The sequence below is a fragment of the Chelon labrosus genome (assembly GCF_963514085.1).
Source record: "Chelon labrosus genome assembly, chromosome: 4".
NCBI lineage: Eukaryota > Metazoa > Chordata > Actinopteri > Mugiliformes > Mugilidae > Chelon > Chelon labrosus.
In genome coordinates this window covers 9392078-9414953 of record NC_140340.1, presented here as the reverse complement: position 1 = coordinate 9414953, position 22876 = coordinate 9392078, and the positions used below count along the sequence as shown (strand labels likewise).

General features: G+C 43.5%; 2 protein-coding genes across 2 annotated transcripts; one reads left to right on the top strand and one right to left on the bottom strand.

Annotated features, from left to right (window-relative positions):
- Positions 1 to 1324: 1324 nt before the first annotated feature.
- On the top strand, positions 1325 to 8291 carry LOC311487589 (tripartite motif-containing protein 16-like). Its single transcript, XM_084543919.1, has 6 exons — positions 1325 to 1759; positions 2639 to 2734; positions 2824 to 3051; positions 3138 to 3306; positions 4608 to 4670; positions 4759 to 8291. The coding sequence occupies exons 1-6, from the start codon at positions 1331 to 1333 to the stop codon at positions 5298 to 5300; spliced, it is 1527 nt and encodes a 508-aa protein (XP_084400045.1). The 5' UTR covers positions 1325 to 1330; the 3' UTR covers positions 5301 to 8291.
- Positions 8292 to 10795: 2504 nt separating this feature from the next.
- On the bottom strand, positions 10796 to 22397 carry LOC311487093 (sodium-dependent neutral amino acid transporter SLC6A17-like; the record flags this gene model as incomplete). Its single annotated transcript, XM_084543210.1, has 11 exons — positions 10796 to 11800; positions 12748 to 12910; positions 13047 to 13206; positions 13482 to 13674; positions 13755 to 13947; positions 15264 to 15505; positions 15587 to 15697; positions 15784 to 15965; positions 17836 to 17962; positions 18654 to 18811; positions 22115 to 22397. The coding sequence occupies 11 exons, from the start codon at positions 22395 to 22397 to the stop codon at positions 11393 to 11395; spliced, it is 2220 nt and encodes a 739-aa protein (XP_084399336.1). The 3' UTR covers positions 10796 to 11392.
- Positions 22398 to 22876: the final 479 nt, after the last annotated feature.

Below are 22876 nucleotides of genomic sequence, written 5' to 3'. Positions count from 1 at the left end.
AGTATTGCACACCACTAGTGTCTGGCAACAGAATGTTGTTAGTGGAGGCCTTTGAGGAGAGGGGCCTCTAAGGAGCATCCCACAGATACTTAGATCAGTTTGGGATCTAGTGAATTTCGAGTTGTTCCTAAACTGTTTTTGTGTGTGTGTCTGTGTCAGGCTGCATCCTGCTGGGGATGGCTGCTGCCATCAAGGAGTGTCATTGCTATGGGGTGGGGGGTGCCAGTGTCCAGTAAGTGGTGCAAAAAGATTTGTCCATTGTCTATTGAAGGTGTTGTGCAGAGGGTGGTGGGCGTTGTCCAGTATGGACAGCAGTTTGTCCAGGGTCCTTCTCTCTGCCACTGTCACCAGAGAGTCCAGCTCTGTGCCCACCACTGAGCCAGCCCTCCTCACCAGTCTGTCCAGTCGAGCAGCGTCCCTCTTCTTGCTGCTTCCTCCCCAGCAAACCACAGCACAGAAGAGGACGCTGGCCACCACAGACTGGTAGAACATCCGCAGCAGTTTTTTGCAGACGTTGAAGGACCCCAGCCTTCTCAGGAAGTACAGACGGCTCTGTCCTTGCCTGTGGAGTGTGTCCATGTTTGTAGTCCAGTCCAGCCTGTCGTCCAGCTGCAGCCCCAGATATTTGTAAGTCCTGACCACCTCCACATCGACCCCGTTGATGGACACAGGTTGGAGATGTGATTTCTTCCTTCTGAAGTCCACCACCATCTCCTTGGTCTTGGAGGTGTTCAGCTGCAGATGATTGGACCAGAGGTGTAGAGGGGTGTAACATGGTCAGTGTTATTCACTTCACTGGTCAGTGGTCATAATGTTGTGCCTGATCTGTGTATATCGGTTGTGAGTTTAGGCCTCAACAGGATGTGGAGCGTAGCCAGCAGCAGCAACATAAAACCACTTCAAATGTTCTGCACGTCAACACTTTATGTGTTGAGTAATAAAGTGTCATTTAGACAATAATCATAAAGAAAACAAGTAAAATGATCAGTAAATGAATAAAAAAACTTGATTAGAAGAATCAATTTCAATAATATTCATTTGCCAGATCAATCTACCTGTTGTATCTTCAGCTGCTTTACAACATTTGATGCCAGGGCCTTATTTAAGATAATTTTTTTATGATAATCTGAAAAAGGTCTGAAGGTGAATTCATGTTGCAGGAGTCATCATTATGATCACTGCTAAGGAGGGTGTGCCTGAAACCGCAACCCAGTCATATTGTTGGCATGCAATTCAAATATTGTAGTCACACCCACTCTGACATCAATAAACCGCCATATGAACGACTTGGCTCAGGAAACAGAAACTAGAAACTGATCTCCACTCAGACATGGCAGAGTCTCTCATCTCTGTGAGGACGAACCGCCTCCGCTGTCCCATCTGTGGACATCTCCTCAGAAACCCCGCGACCGTTCCCTGCGGACACAACTTCTGCATGCATTGCATCCAGCGGTGCTTTGACATCGACGAGAGGATCAACCGTGCCTTCTGCTGCCCCGCGTGTAGACAAGAGTTTCCCTCCAGACCGCAGCTGATCATGAACACAACTCTGGCGGAGGTGTTGGAGGAGTCTTTTTGCGACAGTAAGAAGAGGAGGAAGGTGTCAGAGGAGTCCGAAATCAGTTTGTGTTGGAGACACAGCTCCCCTCTGGATGTTTACTGCTACACGGATGAGCTGATCATCTGTCAACTGTGCGCCACAGCTCAGCACCGAGGACACAGCTTTGGTGTGGTGAAAGAGGAACGGAGGAGGAAACAGGTCAGCAAAACTAATTATAAGAATAGCTGAGTGAGCAGATGTTTTTTTTCCTCCTACTTTTTCCATTGGTCAATAATCTTAGCCAATGAGCTCAGAGCTGCACCGATCAGCCACAACATTAAAACCACAAACAGGTGAAGTAAATAACATTGACCATCTTGTGACAAGTCATTGTTCTGCTGGGAAACTTTAGGACCTGGCATTCATTCATGTGGATGTTACTTAGACATGTGGCACCCACCTAGACCAGACCAGGCACCCCCACCCCATAGCAATGAGCCATCGCCAGCAGGATGCAGCCTGACACAGGTACATGGACAAAAACAATTTAGGACCCCAAACTGATCAAGTATCTGTGGGATGATCCACAGAGGCCCCTCCCCTCAACCCATAGGACCCAAAGACCCCCCACTAACAACATTCTATTGCCAGACTCCACAAGACACCCGCAGAAGACCCATGTCCACTCTCTGATGAGTCACAACTGCTTTGGAGGCACAAGGGAGACCTATACAATATTAGGAAGGTGGTCATAATGTTATGCCTGATCGGTGTACATCTGCAGAGAGACTGTGTGGGGTAATTAAATTAACAAATCCTTCCACTTGGCTATTTTTCCTATGTCTAACACATCAACTCTGAGGACAAAATGTCCTCGCGCTGCGTTATACGTCCCACTCACTGATAATGAGACAATCAGTGTTATTCAGCATCAACTGTCAGTGGTCATAATGTTACGGTGTATGGTGCAGACAGACCAGGCGTATAGAAGATTGTCCAAGTCTCTTTTAATGCCCATGTTCCTATTCTGGTTTCAAATAACTTAACCAGTTTAACAAATCTCATTAAATGTTGTGTTTGTTTTAAATCCAACTAAAGGAGGAGATAAAGAACATGCAGATGAAAATCAGGCAGATTCTCCAGAAACAGGAAGAGAAAGAGGAGAACAAGGAGAAGATGCTCAAACAGATTGAGGTGAGGAGAGGACCACAGGGTCATGTTTTATGTATTGTACTGTGTATAGCAGATGCACTGATCTCGCTGACGTATGACGTGTATGACAGGAGGCGGCGGCACAAGCGGTGGACTACTGTGAGGGCGTCATAGTCGACGTCATTGCTTCCCTCCAGAAACATTATGAATCAGTGAAGGAGCTGATTGGGGCTCGGAAGGAGGCGGCGGAAGCTCGGGTTCGTCTGCCGACTCATCAGGCGAAGATGGAGGAGATGAAGATGAGGGAGGCTGAGCTGGACTCTCTGGCTCAGACTGAAAACAACTTTGACTTCCTGAAGGTACCACGGTCACATGACTGGAAGCTTTACATGAATTTGGTTCGATAGCTCACCTCTCCATTCAAATGTCTCTACTCTCTAAACAGGAATGGACTTCTCTGAAGCTCCTCTGTGAAAAAGACCTCCTCACTGCTTTCGATGAGGCTTCAGAGGATCCGCTGCTCACCTTTGAGTCCACGAAGGGAGCTGTTGAAAAGCTCGGGAGGCGGCTGGAGGAATTCTGTGACAAAGAGTTTGCCTCGGTCACCCAAACCGGTGTGTGTCTTTGCTGACGTGTGGAAGTGTATGTGCTTTTCAGTCACACAGCAGGAGAAAAAAGATGAGGATGACATGCAGGAAATATGTGAAGCATGTATTACACAGTCCCCTGGTTTGTACCTCAAACTGGTCCCTGAATGAGTGTTTTTCTTCAGCACGGACGGAAGAGACAGGAGACGAGATTGGCACCAGACCACATGTAAACTCTGTTCTCACTTGTTCTCCTTTCTAATGGTGCTGCATAAACTGGCGTGTGACAGGTCTCGACAGGTGTTATCAAAAAACAAGTTCCTGGTTCCAGGCACGCTACTGCACAAGAGAGGCGGCTTATTAAACCACATAAAGCCCTGTCTTTGTTTAGCCGTCCCTGAATGCATCTCCAACAGCAGCTGAGCAAATCCAGCAGTTTTTTAATTTAAGCTGATTTATTTTCTCAGCTCCTCTGTTGACTGATATGTTGCTACGATTGATTAGATTCAGGCCTTCAGTTCCACAGGTAAACAGCGTAATTTATCACACAATACACCTCATACAGTACGTTAATGGATGACAGCATTAGTTAGGACAGGCCTCGCTCGGCTCACAAGCCCAGCTGATAGTTAATCTATAAGCCGGCCCACATCAGCTGATCAGCTCAGCGCCTCATTGAAAGCTGCTTTTTGCCTACTCTTGCTCTTTCCTCCGTAAGCTGCTTTGCAACCCACTCCTCCTTGTGTTTGTCTGTCTTTGCTGCTGCTCTCTCAGAACAGAGCCACACTGACAAAACAACATTTACTGCACAGCTGATAAATACATGGTTCATGTTTAGTATACTAAACCTCCCACCGTCCAAAGACATGCTCGTTAGGTTCACTGGTGATTCTAAATTGGCCGTAGGTGTGCATGTGAATGGTTGTCTGTCTCTCTGTGTTAGCCCTGCAATAGACTGGAGATCTGTCCAGGGTGTACCCCACCTCTTGCCCAATGACAGCTGGGATAGGCTCCAGCCCCCCCACGACCCTCCAGAGGACAAGCGGTTACAGATGAATGAATGAATGAATGAATGAATGAATGGAACTCGTGGAAAATAATGTCAGTCCTACAAATAAATTTCATTTATTAAACTGGGGTTAATTATCAAAGCATATATCTTGAAATTTTTTTTTCAAGATATATGCACCTCACAGGCGTTTCATGATCCCAGTGCTGTCTTTGTTAGTTTACTGGGACATTACTAGAACTGAATGCTTGTTGTCAGTCAAACCGTTCGCTGAGTTTCCATCAGTGACACTCAAAGATGTTCTGTTGATGTATTTTAGGTCCCTCTGAAGTTGGCAATACTCCGGTCGAAGAGCCTAAAACCAGAGAAGAGTTTCTGCAGTGTAAGTTTATCTCACATACAAACTCATCCAACCACAACGTTATTCCTAAAGTGCTCCTTTTAACCTTTAGTCTTCTTCTTTATCTCAGATGCATGTGATCTTTCTCTGGACTACACAACGGCTCATGAGGACCTGGCTATTTCTGAAGGAGACAAAGAGGTGATGCTGCGCACTCAGAAATGTAAGAGTTCACCTATCCGCTCCCCGCAGAAGTTCATGCATCGGCGGCAGGTGCTGTGCAGGGAGGGACTGGAGGCCGAGCGCTGCTACTATGAGGTAGAGGTGAAAGGAGATAAAGCGGAGATTGCCCTCGCCTATATAGGAATAGACAGAAAATCCCGCTCTAAACTGTCAGCTTTTGGGGGCAACGCAAATTCCTGGAGTCTGGATCGCTCCACGCACTACTCTGTGAGCCACAACGGTGACAGCGTCCAGCTCATGGCGGTCCCATGCCACCGCAGGATCGGAGTTTATCTTAAATTTAAAGAGGGCACTCTGTCTTTCTACGAGGTGTCAGACAGCATGAAGTTTCTTTACGGGGTTGAAGCCGACTTCACGGAGCCTCTGTATCCAGGCTTCTGGCTGGGAGAGAAGTGCTGCATCAGGATCTGTGATTTGACTGCACAGTAGTTTGACATGCACACATACAACAACATACATCCTGTTGAGCCTCGTCTGCACAGGTTTGCATTGTAAATTATACAAAATGACACGTTTACATGTGCTGGAATAGACAAGAAGATATGTAGTAAAAAAAACAGCGCTAGATTTAATGAAGTGAAATAAATTAAACTATGTTTTATAAATTTTTATGAGGCCCTTTTTGCCTCTAGGACTTCTGTCAGCATCTGGACAAAAGTTCCTTTTATACATGACTCTTTATTTTTTATATATATTATTTTCATGCCAGAATCTCTGTTATCTCAGTGTTACTATAATTATATTGATTGTATTTTCTTATCTTTTCAGTTCACTAATCTTTTAGGATGTAGCTCTAACAAGACATCAGCACATACTAATGGTAAATGATGAGGTTATCATCAGTTTAAAATGCTAATGCGAATTTAATAAGGACACGACAAAATGATTATATTGTAAATTAAGTTATTAATTTTGGTCTTGAGAGTCGGACCTGAAATACAACTACCTTCTTAGCCACTTCTCTAATGCAGGAGAACAGCGTCCACTAACAGCTTATAAAAAAACCCACTTTTTATTGTGTAAAACGTTTTGAGTCTACCAACATTTTTCCAGAGTAAACGCACGTGTGGCACGCATTTGAGACACAGCTAATGAAGCAGGTTGTACTTTAAGACAGTGATGCTTTCAACCCGGTGCTAATGTTAGCATGCTCACAATAATAATGTTGACTTGTAACAGAGATCAAATTTATTCGTGTTCATCATCATGTAAACATTTGCTATTCAGCACAGTACGACTGAAGACCTTCCAATTTGAACCCATTACGAGCAGTGTTGGGACAGTTACTTCAAAAACGTAATACGTTATGTATTACTTATTACTGTCATTTCTGTCATTTCAAAGTAATTCGTTACATTATAATATTACTGTCTCTGAATTGTAAGGCATTACACTACTACTGCATTACTTTTAAGTTACTTTCACCAAAATAACTGGAAATATATATACTTATTCTAAATGTATCTTATTATGCTCCTAGGCTTAAGTGCAAAACAAACTTAAGGTCAATAAACGTCAAAAAAGCAGCCCCTAGCAAGCTAACCTCCTGACTACCAGGAAAAAATATTATCCAATCACAATTTTTTTGTAAATTCCCCAATCTTTGTAAGGTAATTAGAATGCTGAAAACAATTTTTTAAATAAGTTTTTATTTCATATAACTGATGGATGAAATGTTTTACAATTTGCGCAGAATTTTTCTTCTCTGCTGATCTCGCGGTGTTATTGCCGATAGTATAAAAACAAAACACCACTTAATTTCAGGTTAAAATGCATTGTAACGCGCGTTACTAACCTTTGTACCAAGTAAAATATTACCCAATTTTTTTTTGGAATGCCTTACATTACCGCGTTACAGCAAAAAGCAATACATTACAGTAATTACATTACTTTTGTAACGCATTACTCCCAACACTGATTACGAGGTTCTACAGATAACAAATATTGCCAGTGAATAAGACTTTTGCAAAGATAAGTAAAATGACTCTGTGACCCGTTTTCCTGTGGAGTTCAGTGCAGCCATATGGAGGAAATATCCATATTTTTATCGATTCTACAGTGTGCACAATGGTAGAATTTGAAAATGTGCAGGCCAAACAAAATGGACAAAGGTTAAAGAGAATTATTTTGTAAAGTAAAAATCCAATTCAGCCACACTTTGGATACTTAGGTTATTCAGATGACCAAATGGATTATTTGCCTTGTGCTATTTTGTGGTATTCCTTCAAACTCTTGGTACAGTTGAAGTCAGTGGGCTGCTGAATGAGTTCAGTGGTATCTCTGTGAATGATGCCATTGCTATCAATGATGTGTTTTCTACTATTTAATTTATACGAAATTTTAAGCTAGAATCAAAATGTGAACTTTTCCATTTTCTGAAGTCTTACCCATCCATAGAGACCATGGTCATGCATATGGATCTGATAGTTTTAGAGCTATTACTGATTTATTTTGGGTATGTCTTTTTTATTGTCTTTATGTCTTAACCTCACAGCACCCACTTGTGGTCACTTGTGGTATTGACACTGAACAATTACCCTTTCACATACAAAATTTGGCTAAGGTTACCATACCTGGATAAAAATGTTTTGGGATATAGATTTTTTAACTTACCTCATGAATAGTGACACTCCTGATTTTCCTGTCATGATCACATCACCACTTTGTGCTTTACTTTTTACCTTGAAAGATGTACGACCCATAAAAATCCAGAAACACAACAGCGGCTTGTTCACTCTTTATTCTTTTTCTATGTTCACAATTTTTTTTACAGTAATTGTCAGTATTGTACAATCATAATATGACCGAGGAGAAAGAGAGAAGCTGTAAAGGGACATTTCTAAACGTGTCTCCTGTACAGACAGTGCTTGACGTGTGTGCTCAGTAAGGCCCTGCACACACCAATATAACCACACACATGCACACACTCACACAAACACACACTCACACACACACACTTCAGCTCTTGAAAGGAAGAGTCATAGTATCCCTTTCGTTATAAGGATTTCTATTGACAGACACTGAGTAGTCAGGAATTTCCTTCAGCCACATTAATCTGCAGCTTAAATGATGTGATATTGCTTTGACACCAACCTTGAATTTACTGCTATCAGGACACCAAAACAAATTCTGACGTTCTGCAGTCTTGTGGAAAAAGTGCATGAATCACATTCATTATTATTTATTCTTGTTACATGTACTGCTAAAACGGTTACTTTTTAAGACATCAATATACGCCACATGAATTAAAAACTATTTTAAGAATAGTTTGGTTACAGATTATTTACAGACTTGAACAAAACAGAGATCGCTACATGGTATAGCCTACTCAGGAAGTTCCTGGCTGACAGAACCTAAAACAACACAAGGAACAGAACAAAGTTTTAGCCACACTAGCGGTCATATTAGACCCATTAGAAAATATACAGCAGAAAACAACATTTTTGAATGTAGCTGCAGCTTGACACTAAAAGAAAAGTACAGTTTGGCCTGAGGGTGGCGCCAGAAGAAAGACTTTATCCTCCTGACTCCAGCTCAGCTGAGGTCAGATTGAAAGCGACATGAGTTTTAGAGGCTTTGCACAATTTTATGAGAAGTCAAATGGACAACGTGAGTGCATAGATACCTGACTTGTTATACTGATTTGTTTTTTTACACAAATCTGGGTGAAACTATCTGAACCTGAGCAAATAAAGAAGCATTTCCGTCTATGTCGACGATGCACAAACTAAATATTGCACAAAATGAAAAAATTACATTCATTAATGAAGTTCTCAACTAAAGGAAAGAATGTTTATCACATAAAGCACACTATTCATTCTACATGTATTTAGGTTATCAACAGAGTGGTTGAGAAGAGGACAGAGACTGTCACTTGAAAGAATGAAACTATTTCAGTAAAGATGTTTTGACTCAAGGAGACAGAAAAAATCAACACAACAGCAATAAACTGCATTACTTTGTGACTTCCAATGGAGTTGCATGTTTAAGTAAGTATCAAACCTGGTGGGTGTGAATGGTAAGTATTGTAATTTACTGGTATAGAGTCATTTTTATGTTTATTGCTCTGCATTTCAAATATTGAGTTCTCGTTACCTTGCTAAATTGTTAGCTTTGGTGACTTACAGACATGAACAGTTGTCTAGTGGTGGTGTTCTTACAACTTTCAGCTCATGGTGTCCCAGAGAGCTCACAAGTTCCCTTTAAAAGACGTATGAGCTGAGCTCTTTGCTAGTTAGCATTTAGCTAATGCATGCAAAAAATCTGTTAGCATGTTTTGTGCATTGTGAGACAGTTCCCGTTTAGCAAGTTAGCATGTTAGCATGCTATATTGCTATACATCTGAAACTAGTGTTTTTTGAGGCATTCTGTCATGAAGTTAAAAGTTGGACAAGACAAAAATGAGAGTGAGAGCCTTTTCTGTTGGGAGACTGCTAGCGTGGCTAAAAACAAGTAGACCAGTAAACCTGAAGCGGAGGCAGGTGAGTGGACGTCACCTGACACAAGACGCGGCAACAAGAACCTGCTGCTGCCCACACTGTCTCACACGTTACGTCCACCATCCTGCATCATTTTCACATCCCACAACAAGGACAAGCTACACAAACCTACAAAATAGATAAGTCTTAAAATATACTGTTTCAATAAGCATCACACAAGATGAAAATATAAGCTATATATAGGCTACTGATCCCTTGTAAAAGATAAATCTTTGTTATCACTTCTACGCAACTGCAAATATACAGGAATATAAATATAGTCCATTTACACCTTAACACCATGGCTTTGAATATTGTGATAAAAAAATAAATAAAGGTATCCTTTCCCGTGTAACAGGAACTCAAATGTGCTCAGTTTGAACTTGACAGTTTTGCACAACTATCCACCACCAGTGTTTATAAAAATGAGCGTGACAAGACGTCCATCTCAAATTTGCCCTGTCAGGATGTTAGCTGGTTCAACCTCTGTTTAAGACAGTGGTAACGTCACTGTCTGCTCCCATAACACTGCAAGACGTTTAATATACAACAAATATACAGAAAACTGTGATTACATGCAAGTTTGAGCAGGTATGTTTGTGCATGTGAGGAGTCTAAGGCTTTCAGAAGTGCATACTACGAAGTCAGCTGATGAATTTACATATTTTGGGTTTTTGCTGAAGTTCCTAAATCTTTTGGTCCATTGCTTTTCATACATATATTTATGTTCATCGTGCACAGTGAACACAGTTTGTGCATTCTAGTTTGTGCTCCAATATAAATGCAAATTGCCGTGGGGCTAATTTGACGACAGCACTTAATTTTAATTCCACATGTGCGGTAGAACGTTTGCCGTTGGGAGTCGGCATCTTGTGTGCACGCTCGATAATCGGGTAAAAATCATTTTGTGCTTTTGTGGCTTTTTTTTTTTATTTTTCAGGGAGCAAAATAAAAATTGCATCGAACTATCCCTTTCAAATCCAAATAACTGTGCTTCCTGTCAACGAATGTCCGTTGTTATGAGTTTACAGTTCAGTGTAGTTCAGACAAAAATCAAGTCTATTTTGTCTGAAGTTGCGTTCAAGTGTTGTTATTTATTTCTTTTTTTTCTTTACTCTTTGGTGAAGAAATGAGTGGTGGCTTTCTACAGCTCAGTTACAACATGTTGTGTGATAGATGACGACGGTGTGGTTTTTGATCTCTTACAAAAACTATATAATCCTATATTACATGACTACACTGTACATTGTTGAAGAACGATACGTGCTACACAAAAAAAAATAAAAATACAGCAGGAGGTTGGTTTAGGGTCTTTAGAGCAGCTGTCAGCATTTTTATATTTTTTTTTTCACAATCCGGAGAAAACAAATGTATACGACGAGACGTGTTTCCAGGATTTAGACACGATGCTAACGTCCTGTGTGATTAAACTGTATATGGCTCTGACGCCCAGTATTGCTACAGTACAGATGGCAGCAAACACAAACACTGACAGGTTTTTAAAAGCGTAAATAATCAAACGGTGTACCGAGTGTAAGCCTCTCAACCAACTTCACTACATTCACTCCTCTAGATCCACTGCCCTGTGCAGACAGGGATGTGCATTATTCTCTCTGGGCTGTCCTTAAACTAAGGCAAAGAAAAGCAGGTCACAGAGCTTCTTAAGCATATAAACTCTATGATTTTACATATGTACAGATGTGCTGTGTGTCACTATTAATCTCACCCTGATTCCAGTGTTTGGTCAGCGGTAAAGAGGGAGTTTTCTCTTTGTTTTTCCTCCTTGTTAACATCTATCTCCGAACAGACTGCTGGGAAACATGGGAACGCTCTGGATGTCTCCTCAGGTGGTTCCTTGGTTATTTTGGGAGGTGCGTGCTCAGATAAACTGGGTACCTACATACAGTTTTGTGGCGTTAGTAGGGCAGTGGTGGGGTATTTTGCTGCTGCAGTGACCCCGGGCGGAGACTTCATGGCTGAAAAGTAAACTGTGCTACAGGGCCCGGGGAGACAGAAGGGGTGTTGGCGAGAGTTGGACGGCGCTCAAGAGTCAGACTCTGGTGTCACAGGCGTGGTTGGTGTAGTCGGAGTAGTGGGGCTGATGGCTGCGTTTTGGTAGCTTGTGCCATAGCAGATGTTTGGGGATAGCGAGTTGGGGTCCGTGGGTTTGTTTCCCCCAGGGGTCAGGAAGGGTCTACGTGCCGCCACTGACGACGGCGCCTCGCCAGGTTTGGCGCCAAGGATGGACCTGACCTCTTCCTGCTCCTCAAGATTGGATATATCTTTCATCATAGTTTTACGATAGGAGACAGACAGCTTGTTGGAGCCGTCTGACATCAAGTTAAAGTGGCGGGCGATGAAGACAACGGGGAGAGGAAGCATGGCGACTACTATGAGAGAGAAGCACATGCCCAGAGCCCAGGGAGGGTAGCTCTGGAAACGCTCCTGAGCCTGAAGTGACAAAGAAAGGTTTAGTCAAGATGTGCAGGAAAGGAAACATTTTCATTTCACAATGCGCCCTAGATGGAGAGAAGCATCAGAATGAAACCTCTGTAATTCTGATCTGGTGGAATGGATTTGTGCATTTCACGGTGCATACATGGAGACACTAACACAATCATAGACATAAACACAAGGACTTGTTTATGAGCCTTTTCTTAAAAGAAATTATGAGATGCCAAAGCTCTCTGTGGCTGTAATAAAAAAAATAATGAATTCTTATTTATATAGCTCCTGCACGGTTATTATCGTGTGCTTTGCAATTTGAACAACATAAGACAGTAACTTTTACTTCACTACATAAGACCATTCTAATAAAATGCACAATGCACTGTCAACTACTAAAGAATCTATAGACTAGTTAAAATACACTGACCAGGCATAATATTATGACCACTGACAGGAGAAGTAAATAACATTGACTATCATGTGACAATTCAGTGTTCTGCTGGGAAACTTTTAGACCTGGCATTCATTCATGTAGATCTAACTTAGACATGTAGCACCCACCTAGACCACACCAGGCACCCCCACCCCATAGCAATGACACTCCTCGATGGCAGCAGCCATCCCCAGCAGGATGCAGCCTGACACAGGCACACACACAAAAACATGAAGAACAGAACAAGGTGTTGACCTGGCCTCCAAATTCAATAGATCCCAAACTGATCCAAGTATCTGTAGGATGATCCACAGAGGCCCCTCCCATCAACCCATAGGACCCAAAGGCCCCCGCTAACAACATTCTGTTGCCAGACACGACAAGACACCCTCAGAAGGCCCATGTCCATTCTCTGATGAGTCACAACTGTTTCGGAGGCACAAGGGAGACCTACACACTATTAAGAAGGTGGTCACAATGTTATGCCTGATCGGTATAAGCTTCCATAGAGACTGACCAGCTCTTGAACCCAGGCGTTGTATCCTGGCGGGCTGATGGCCATCTCAATGACAGTAGCTGAGATGAGAACGATGAGACAGAAAGGGGAGACGTACTTCCACAGGTAGAAATACAATATACACGGTCGGAAACCCAACATGTCCTCCAGGTCCTGCATGAACCTGACAAATACAGACCACACACAAAAAAATTACAGTAAGAATAACACAACTTTACACAAGCGTCATCTGCTCCAGTAAATACTTTCCTTCAGTCATTGATCGACACATACACTCCCTAACCTACAGCCAGTCTTACCTTTTGGTGCCATACACCCAAGCGACGGACAGATTTTCCAGAATCACCACGACAGTGAGAGGCAGACCAGCCGAATAATCATCGAACATGGCGACAAAGTAATTTCCTGAGCGCTGAACAAACAGCAGGCCACAGAGGAAAGCCACAATGCAGCAACACACTGAAACAAACACAGAGAAGAAGAAAGGCCAGAGGTCGGTCAGAGGAAGAGACGGATAGATGGATGAGAAAGTTTTATTTGCCACTAAGTGGTTTTGTTCCCTATTGCTGTTTTGCATTTACCACACTCAGAGCAATATTACAAAGCCTAATGCAGCACATTCCCAGATGTACTTTAATCCTTTTTAAGTGCCGAGTAAGGGGTTTCAGCTACTAATAGCGTAGAGTCCTGGCTATGGGGGTCGGTGAGGAGGTGGTGGTGGAGGTGGGGCGTACCTGTAAAAAGCTCCTTCTGGACTTTGTACGTGTCCAGGACGGGCGTGGTGATGCCCGTCATGGTGCCAATCATGCTGCCCAGGCCGAGGTTGATGAGCATGAAGAAGAACATGACGGACCAGAACGGAGACGCCGGGAAATGAGTCATGGCTTCAGTGAAGGCGATGAAGGCCAGGCCAGTGCCCTGGACTGCCTGCAGAGAGAGAGAGATGGTCAGTGAAATACACAACACACTCTGGGACTGAACTGCATGACCGTGCGCCACAGACAAACCTTGTTGAGCTCGTCCTCCAGGACACAAGGCTCCAGACCTAACTGGGCAAAGCTGCCCTCCTTCACCGTCTTGATGACCCCGTACATCTCAGCGTAGTCTGATGTGGTGAGATGAGAAAAGTTGACGTGTGGAGGAATTAGGTCGTGACTCAGGACGTTAGAGTTGAGGTATCCCAGAATCTTTTCTGCATTTCTATAAATAAATCAACAGAATCAGAGTGACACAAATACAAGCAAAGCTATTAAGCTTCAAACTAAATGAGTTTAGTGACAAATTGATTATAAAATACTTTTTTTGTAATCAGCAATGTCAATGTGTTGTTTTTTAATATTTTTCTACTATGTAAGATCATCAATGTGTTGCAAAAAAAGTAATAAAACCTTCAGGAACTTTAAAATAACACCACCTTTACTTCAGGTGTCATCCATACGTACTGTAAATCCTGCCTGCATGCAGGTGTTCAAGCTGGATAAATATGGAAAACATAAAGAAACTGTGTCGAAAGCCAAGGGAGGAATTTGTTTACGCCGAGAAGACGGGTTTAGAAAAAGATTTCCAGGATAATTCAAGTCCCAAGAGAAATGGTGGGCATCTCACACGTTCAAGACTCGTGCTACAGCAGGAAACTCTCCTGGGCGTTCAAGTTTTCTACATTAGAATATACGCCTGACTGAATCTGTCGGAGGCAGGAACAGTAGCACCGGCAGGTAGTTCTTGTCTTGAAACTTCATTCGTGTATTTAATTATTGCCCAAACACTTCTTGATTTGCAAGAAAATAACTGAATAGGATCTTAGACTTCTGTGAATCTGCTTTGTGAGAGTAAACTTTAACAGTTTGGGCTCATGGATCAGCAAAAGAAAACCATCCCACCAGTCCAGAGTGGAAGTGGGGACGTTTTGCTGATGTAGGGACTTTGTGGTGAATTAATGCACTCAGTGAAATCTGTAGCTCGCTAATAGCCGTGTCAACCAAAGCATTGCTGACCCACACATCAGCATGTTAGCATTGTCACTGTGAGCATGCTAACGTTGACATTTAAGCAGTTTATGCCTCTGTGGGACCTAGACAGCGTACCCTACGCACGTACCCTACGCCACTGCGAGCCATTTATACTTGTGCACTCATCAGTCCAGCTCGCTCTGTAACAACGCCACCCAATTCATTTTGGTTTCTACTTCCTGCTTCACTTTCAACAATGGCGACTGAAACTTTCAATGACATTTTGGCCATATTTCCCCGAAATTTCGCCGGAAATACTGAAGCGGAAACACGCTACTACCAAGCGGACCAATTACAGCTCTTGTGCTCTGCGTTGCCGCGGCGCGTAGTTACATTTCTAGGGCGGTGCATGTCAGTTATGGCGCTACGCTCTGCGAAGGTGTCTGTGGTCAACTTAACGCAGTAGCATGAACCGCCTATTAGCCGTGCACAAAGCTTGTTTGAATTTTCACTGCTGCAAACACTCTGAATGTCGCGTTAGGGTAAAGACGCAGGTTTTGAACTTACTCGACGACACACTTCTCATTCATGAGGTTGGCCTTGAATCCCAGCACGGCGAACACCACCAGTGTGGCCAGAATGGAGGTCAAGAAGTTGATGAAAGAGACGAGCACAGCGTCAAAGTGGCAGTTGTTGTCGATCTTATTGTAACTGGAGAAGGCTATGACTCCTCCGAACCCCAGGCCGAGGGCGAAGAAGACCTGGGTGGCTGCCTCCCTCCACACCTGAGGCTCCAACATCTTCTCCAGCTGAGGGAGCAGGAGAGGGACGGGATTAGCCAGCGTGGATGATTAAAAAGAAGAAAAACACGGCTGTTCTTTCGGTCTTACCTTGGGAGTGAACATATGAGCGATGCCATCTATTGATCCCTTCAGCATTAAACCTCTGACCAGGAAACAGAACAGCACCACATAGGGGAAAAGAGAACTGAAGTACATCACCTGTGAAAGAGAAACGGAAAATAATTCCTTCAAGTAGGGGAAACCTTCATATATTTCCTCGTAACCATCCATCTCCACTCCTGTACCTTCCCAGAGGAGGCGATTCCTTTAATGACGGCGAGGCAGACGATGATCCAGGCCACCAGCAGAGACAGGGTCATCTTGATGTTGAGCCCGCCGCTCTCTGCGATGGTGCTGGTCGTGTTCAGAGTCTGGCGGTACCAGAAGTAAGTCGTGGCAGAGCTTTTCTCGCACTCCGGCTCCACAACTGTACTCCACAGGGAGAAAATGGAAATTTAATACTTAATACCGATAATGAGCATGTATGAAAATAAATAGGTGAGATGCTCCCAGAATGTTTGCTCAGGGTCAGTGTCTCATTTCTCGGCCTGTTTACATCTCTCAGAGGCAAGTGAGCCACACAAGGTCATCTGTGTACTTAGTATGCAACGCACGAACCTCCAATTCCCAACACCTGAGATGTCTTCTGTTTTTCTGCACACACACTCACACAGTATGTTCCCTTGTTACCTCGGAGAAATGATATACGAGGTGTGTGGCTGAGATCAGAGTCAGCAGTGTTGCAGTTCTCTTCATTATATTGCAGGATGGTGCAGATTTATCCATGCAGAGACAAGCACACAACCAATACTGACTAATAAAGACACACAGGTGTAGAGAAAGATCCTTACAGGTGAATCTAAATCTGACAAACTCAGGAGGTCTTTTACCAAACGTAGATTTAGTTCATTGTGTTCGTTGATTGTGCTTTCTGTGCATCGTTTGAGTCACGTCTGTATCGGCAGTGAAATATTTCACATTCAGCTGCTGTCCTTCAGTCTGCTCCCGGACTCTCTGCCAACAGCGTCAGCCTTGCTGAGTCATACACTTGCTGAATGTTTCTCTGAGTGCTATTATCACCACTAATTGAATAAATAGGTCAATTTTGATCTGGATTATGTCAGTGAGGTCGTAGCAGGAATTTGAAAAGTGGGCCAAGACAAGTTGTCTGATGTGCTCAGGTATGATGCCCTGGGATCATCTTCTATGAACAACCTAACCATTAAAACAAATGGATGATATTGGATTTAACCATTTATCTACAGGGATGTGATTCAACAAAACCACTTAACAGCCTAGAGCTAAAACTAATTTCATATATTCCTGAAGAATTTGTGGCGTCCTAGCTGCACGGCTAGATAATCAGCTGCATAATTCAGTCACTTTATGCTTTGGTTATGATTAAAAAGCTCAACAACTGTCATGAGATCTTGTAAAAATATTCGTGGTCACCAGAAGTTGAATCCTGCTGACTTTTTCCGCCAACATGAGATTGATTTATGTGCAAAGCTAATAACGTTTAGTCCCAATCTGCCGATATCTACAGGCTCTCACATTAATTGAGATGGTCTTAGTTAGCATCAGGATTGTGTCGTTCTTTCTGTATTATTTGATTTAATTTTTATTCTATTCCAGGATTTATTGTGTTTATACTAGGGCAGCAAACCAGAACCCGGGACCTTCTTGCTGTGAGGCATCAGTGCTAACCACCACGCCACTGTGCCGACCCACGGTGGGACCCAGCACCAGTTAACTGGTTCGGCAGGAAATTCAAGGTGTGGGACCATTTGAAGGGGGTAAAAGACAGGCCCAAGAAGGTGACACACATACTTTGCATGCAAACATTTACCTATCATTCTCCTATAAAGGTTCACATTATCTGTGAAGGTTCATAGGTATTCAGGTCATCGTAAATAAATAAAAATAAAAAGCTGAAAACAACTGGACTTGTAGAGTTTCTTGAAGATGCTTCAGAACTGAAGCTACTTTTTTTAAAATGATCTTGTCTCAGACCACAATATGAGACTTAATCCATAATCATCAACCGTTTTCCTGGCTTGTCTGTGAACTTGTAAAATCTATATATCCCAAAGCTCTTTATATGGTTTAATATGGTCTCTGTAGTTTGTTTGTTTTTTTTAACTTAAGTTTCTTTCTCTGCCCTGTAACTCAAACCTATATTTAATTTCCACCAAAAGTATTTAAATAATAAATGAATATCCTAAACTAAGGACTACCAGTCTTTATTTTCTTTATGCAAGGCTCTCTGTTTGTTTATTGTACTTAACGTCACTCACTGGCAAGCGTCCCGTTCTTTATGATCGGACACTCGCTCCACGGCAGAGGATACTGGAAGGACTGGAAGAAGTAGAAGATGCTCCAGCCAATGATCACGTTGTAGTAGAGGCCCACAAAGCCACACACCTGGATGGATTACACACACACACACACATAGACGTCACTGTGCAGAGCGAGAAAAGTATGGAAATGAGACAGCGAGCTTTGTGCATCCCCCCCCATCCCCACTACCCCGCGTCCCACTGCCGCTGTCAGTCTTCTGAGCGGTCTTGCCAGCAAGGACGTTCACAAGCTAAATAAGGTTGAGGAAAGCATGAATAATTAAAGCGCTCTCTTTTCAACAGTGATCTTCTAGGGGGTATTTTTAGCTACTTCTCCACCAGCCGAGCGACTATAAAGAAAGGCTATCTTTCACTCTCAAACACGTCAATACCCCCCATAAAGCCAGGACGGACTGAGCAACGTGACTCCAGATAGATAGATAGATAAATATATTCAAAGTGTTTTCTCATGCAGAAAAGATGGTTGCTTCATGAATCACATAGATGGTAAGTTGGCTGCTTTTTTGTTTTATCCTTATGCTGGTGTACACTCAGCAGATGTGTTCCCGTTTAACTGCAGGCTTTGACAGCTGCTCCCACGTCACAGCTCACTCCGATTCCTATCAGAGGACCCACCACACCTTTTCTCTCCTCCGTCCTGCTGTCAAACCGCCATTAGCAGCTAATACCAAAGCAAGCATCGCTGAGGGTGTACGTTGGCCTCAGAGCTATGAAGGCGACAGATGATTCAGTGGGGGAAAATACCCCTCCCTCACCATCAGACTGGACATCCCTATCCCGCCCAGACGTGGACAGACGTAGTTCCAGACCCCGATGCTCCCACGGCGGATCTTCTGACCCACCGCCAGCTCCAGGAAGAAGAGAGGGATGCCGATGAGGAGGAGGAGGATGAAGTAAGGAACCAGATAGGCACCTGGAAAACAAGAAGAACATTGTTACTGATTTGTACAATTGTACTGCTAATTGTAGGTACAAGATTTAACTGTACAGTGAATGAACATTCATTCATTCATTCATCTTCTGTAACCGCTTGTTCCTGTTAAGGGTCGCGGGGTCTGCTGGAGCCTATCCCAGCTGTCATCGGGTGAGAGGCGGGGTACACCCTGGACAGGTCATAGTGAATGAACATCGTTATTGAAATATATACAGAATAAACATTATTTTTTAGTGCGTGGAGGAATTTGTAAATGTGTGATTGGTATACAGTGCTGTTCAAATTGCCACAGATAATTATAGTGCATACCTATAAATCTTGCACTGTATATATATACACCAATAAGCCACAACATTAAAACTAATGACAGGAGAAGTAAATAACATTGACCATTTTGTGACAATACAATGTTCTGCTGGGAAACTTTTGGACCTGGCATTCATGTGGATGTTACTTAGACATGTAGCATCCACCTAGACCAGACCAGGCACTCCCACCCCATAGCAATGACACTCCTTGATGGCAGCAGCCATCCCCAGCAGGATGCAGCCTGACACAGGAACACACACAAAAACGCTTTCGGAACAACTAAAAAAAAAAGCATGAAGAACAGCACAAGGTGTTGACCTGGCCTCCAAATTCCCTAGATCCCAAACTGATCAAGTATCTGTGGGATGATACACAGAAGCCCCTCCCCTCAACCCATAGGACCCAAAGGCCCCCACTAACAACATCCTGTTGCCAGACACAACAGGACACCCTCAGAAGGTCCATGTCCATTCTCTGATGAGTCACCACAAGGGAGACCTGCACAATATTAGTCATAATGTTATGGCTGATTGGTGTAGATTTGAATTGAAATGCAACCACAGAGCTGAATTGACAAAAATCGGATAAAGATGCAGTAATAAATACCATGGGTTGTATTAGGAGACTCCATGTTTGTGGTCATTTTATGAAAAGATTAAAAATATCGTGATGACCATGAATAAGGTTTCTTGCTGCGCCAGCTCGGAATTTAAGACCGGTGACATTTTACCGTAATAAAACACCTTTTTAATCAGTTTATCTTGCCGAATGTGAAGCAGTGACTCTGTGAGTTAACTCTTAACTTGACAAAAATCTGTTGAAATTCAGTTTAATTTTGATGGAAATCTAAATACGGAGCTTAATCCCGGAAGGAGCAATCAGCATGCAACTGTGTTTTACGTGCGTAGGGTGCATCCTCATCATCCCGGATATAAAGACTTATAGCAGGAGAACATGTACTATTAATACATCAAAGTAGGAATTACATTCGGTGGCACACGCATTTCATAGCGGGGGGAGTAATGAGGCAGAGAGAGGAGAGATGAGGGGAGGCGAAAGGCTAAATCAAGAAGGAGGAAGTTAAACGTAGTGAGCAGCTCTGGGCCTTTGCCAGGCTCCTCAGTCGGCTCCATCACTTAAACTGGAGCCACCTGATATGTGTGATATATGACGGAGTCCTGGGCGTTAAGATGCGATAAAGGAGGAATAACGATGGAGGATGCTGAAAGAGAAAAGCGGTGTGATGAAGGAGAGAGAGGAGGAACGACACGGACCTTTAATGTGTCAGTAATTGGCTGCCAGACAGCAAATTACACAATGAGAAATAGCTGCTCTGCAGGTCACACATCCTGACTAGTCTGGGAGTGAGACTGCTGTTAGTAAATCCTGCCTGCAGGCAATAAATCCTGCGTACATGCGGTAAATCAGATCTGGACTGTAATTCAACAGAGCGACTGTCAGTCCACGACGCCGAGGTGTTTTTCACACAGGTTTACTCTGCGTAAGCCTCCGATTACATACAAGCACCAGGGACAAAAATAAAACCTCGTCACCATGTCCTTGCGTTCATTTTTTTTTTATAAAGCTCCTTTCTGTTTACCAGAGTATCAGTTGAGCCCGGCCTGCCCTGCCGCTACGTAGTAATCAATAGCGCAGCTATAATTAGACAATGTTTTCTGAACAATACAGCCGCTCTGCTGGCATCTCTGCAGCGAATCAAACAGTTCATGTAACAGACTTTTACTTCTCTCTACTGTCGTCACGAAACGCCACAAAAAACAAGACAAACTCCTTGCACGTGTCTCGTACTTTGCCGTAAATTAAATTCTGATCCTGAAGTAGTTGTTGATGTTCTCTGCAGGTGAAGAGCTGAAGGGTTCATCTCTGTTTCTCTACATATCACAGCTCATAGAGAACCTCAAAACTCGTGGATAGTTACAGAAGCAGATAAAATGGTCATTATGAAACTGTCTGAAAGAGAATAAACAGTCACACATTACTGATATTTCCTGCTCATTCTGCTGTAACTGTTGGGTGCAGCTCACATGAGTAATACTGATAAGAACCCAAGTGTGATGAAAAGTGGCTTTAAATAGTGGAAGGTGCATTCCTACTTGTTGGTCCGACCTTTCCACGAGCATCAAACTAAATTGTTGTAACTGATTGCTGTGTAGCTGTTCTCAGTCTCTATGAAAGCTTCTAAAAGAGTTTGATCTCTGTCTGATTCGATGGCTAAAAACGTAGCGAGTCTGAAAGTCGGTGATCCTCTGCCCTCGATAACTGGACACCATCTCCATCGTGAGGTCTAAAGGCTCCAGCATGGCACTGCATCGGCCCCATGCAGAGCTGTGCATAAGTTCAACTACATGCTGTAAAGGCTTTGTCTCTTTGTCCCTTTTGCTTAGTCTGCTTTGCCCCAGCCAGACTTCAAAGTCCTGTAGTATTTCACCACTAATTAATGTTAGAGCTATTGTCTGCTCGTTCTAGCTTTCTGTTTCTGGATTCGGGTGGTTCGGACTTGACGAGTTCGACTCTAAAGTGCAGACTCTGGAGGCCAGCGGGAAGGAAGACGGTCATTCGGAACAGCGGCCCGCAAAACTCATTCTGGGATACCTGCTTGTCCCGAGTCCACACACGTTACCTCCTGGTGCGTCCTCCATAAAAGAGGCGGGGCAAGTACACATCCAAGTGTTTGGACTGTACTCAAGTCCACAAGAACCCAAGGCACATTGGGATCAGCCTTCTGTCTCTGTAGCTTCCACACAATTCCCACAATCTTTCACTCTATTTTAGACCGAAAGCTACTCCAACAGAAACTGAAATAGAACGATTAATCAGCCTTGACTTTATATGTTGTTCCTGGTTATTGAAAGTAAGTATTACGAGCAATATATCCAATTGTAAGAATAATAACCAGTCAGTTCTCGGGCTGTTCTGCGTCACTGACTTTTGTGGACATTTCTTCCAACTCACCTCCTCCATTCTTTTGGCACAGGTAAGGGAAGCGCCACACGTTGCCCAGGCCCACCGAGAAGCCCACCTGGGCCAGGATGTACTGCAGTTTGCTGTTCCAGGCCGGTCGCCCATCGTTCTCCGGGACCTCTATCTGGGGGGCTTTCTTCCCCGCGGCACCTCCGACATTCAGGGAGCTGTTCTTGTAGTCGATGGGCTCCTCGTTGGCGAGCAGGTCCGCCACCGACTCTGTGACGTGCTCATGGCTCTGCTCCCGCTGTGTCACCTTGCTGTTCTTAGGCATCGGGGAGGCTGAGGGTTGGAAGGGGGGAGTGGGGGTGGAGAGAGAGAGAAAGAGAGAAAGAGAGAGAGGGAGAGAGAGAGAGAGAGATAAGGGTAGGAACAGAGAGAAGTGGTAGAAGCAAAGAGTGGAGAAGAGATGAATGGAGCGGCGTCGAGGAGTGACAGCTGGGTTTCAGTTTTTGGCCTCAGTCCTGCATCGGAGAAAAAAAAAAAACCCAGAAAGGTTGAATTACATTTTTTTTAGGTAAAGCAATGTTCTTCCTTGATGTACAGTAATTATTAGTGCTTCCTTTTCCTGGCTGTGATCCTTAAATAACACTTCACACAGTTGCTGACACAATTATTCCTCCATTTAGTGCTTGGTTGAGCCCGTTATAAGACAATGGATTGTAACACAGGGTTATGTTTCTCCGGAAGGGTGCCACTGTAAAGACAGGAGACCATTTGTCACACTTGTGTGTCATAACTCAGCAGGGATAT

Excerpts from the sequence above, each read along its gene's own strand:
- LOC311487589 (XM_084543919.1), top strand. The coding sequence starts at position 1,331 with ATGGCAGAGTCTCTCATCTCTGTGAGGACGAACCGCCTCCGCTGTCCC. Across the intron at positions 2,735-2,823 it reads AGATGCTCAAACAGATTGAG|GAGGCGGCGGCACAAGCGGT; the intron begins GTGAGGAGAGGA and ends CGTGTATGACAG. Across the intron at positions 3,307-4,607 it reads TGCCTCGGTCACCCAAACCG|GTCCCTCTGAAGTTGGCAAT; the intron begins GTGTGTGTCTTT and ends GATGTATTTTAG.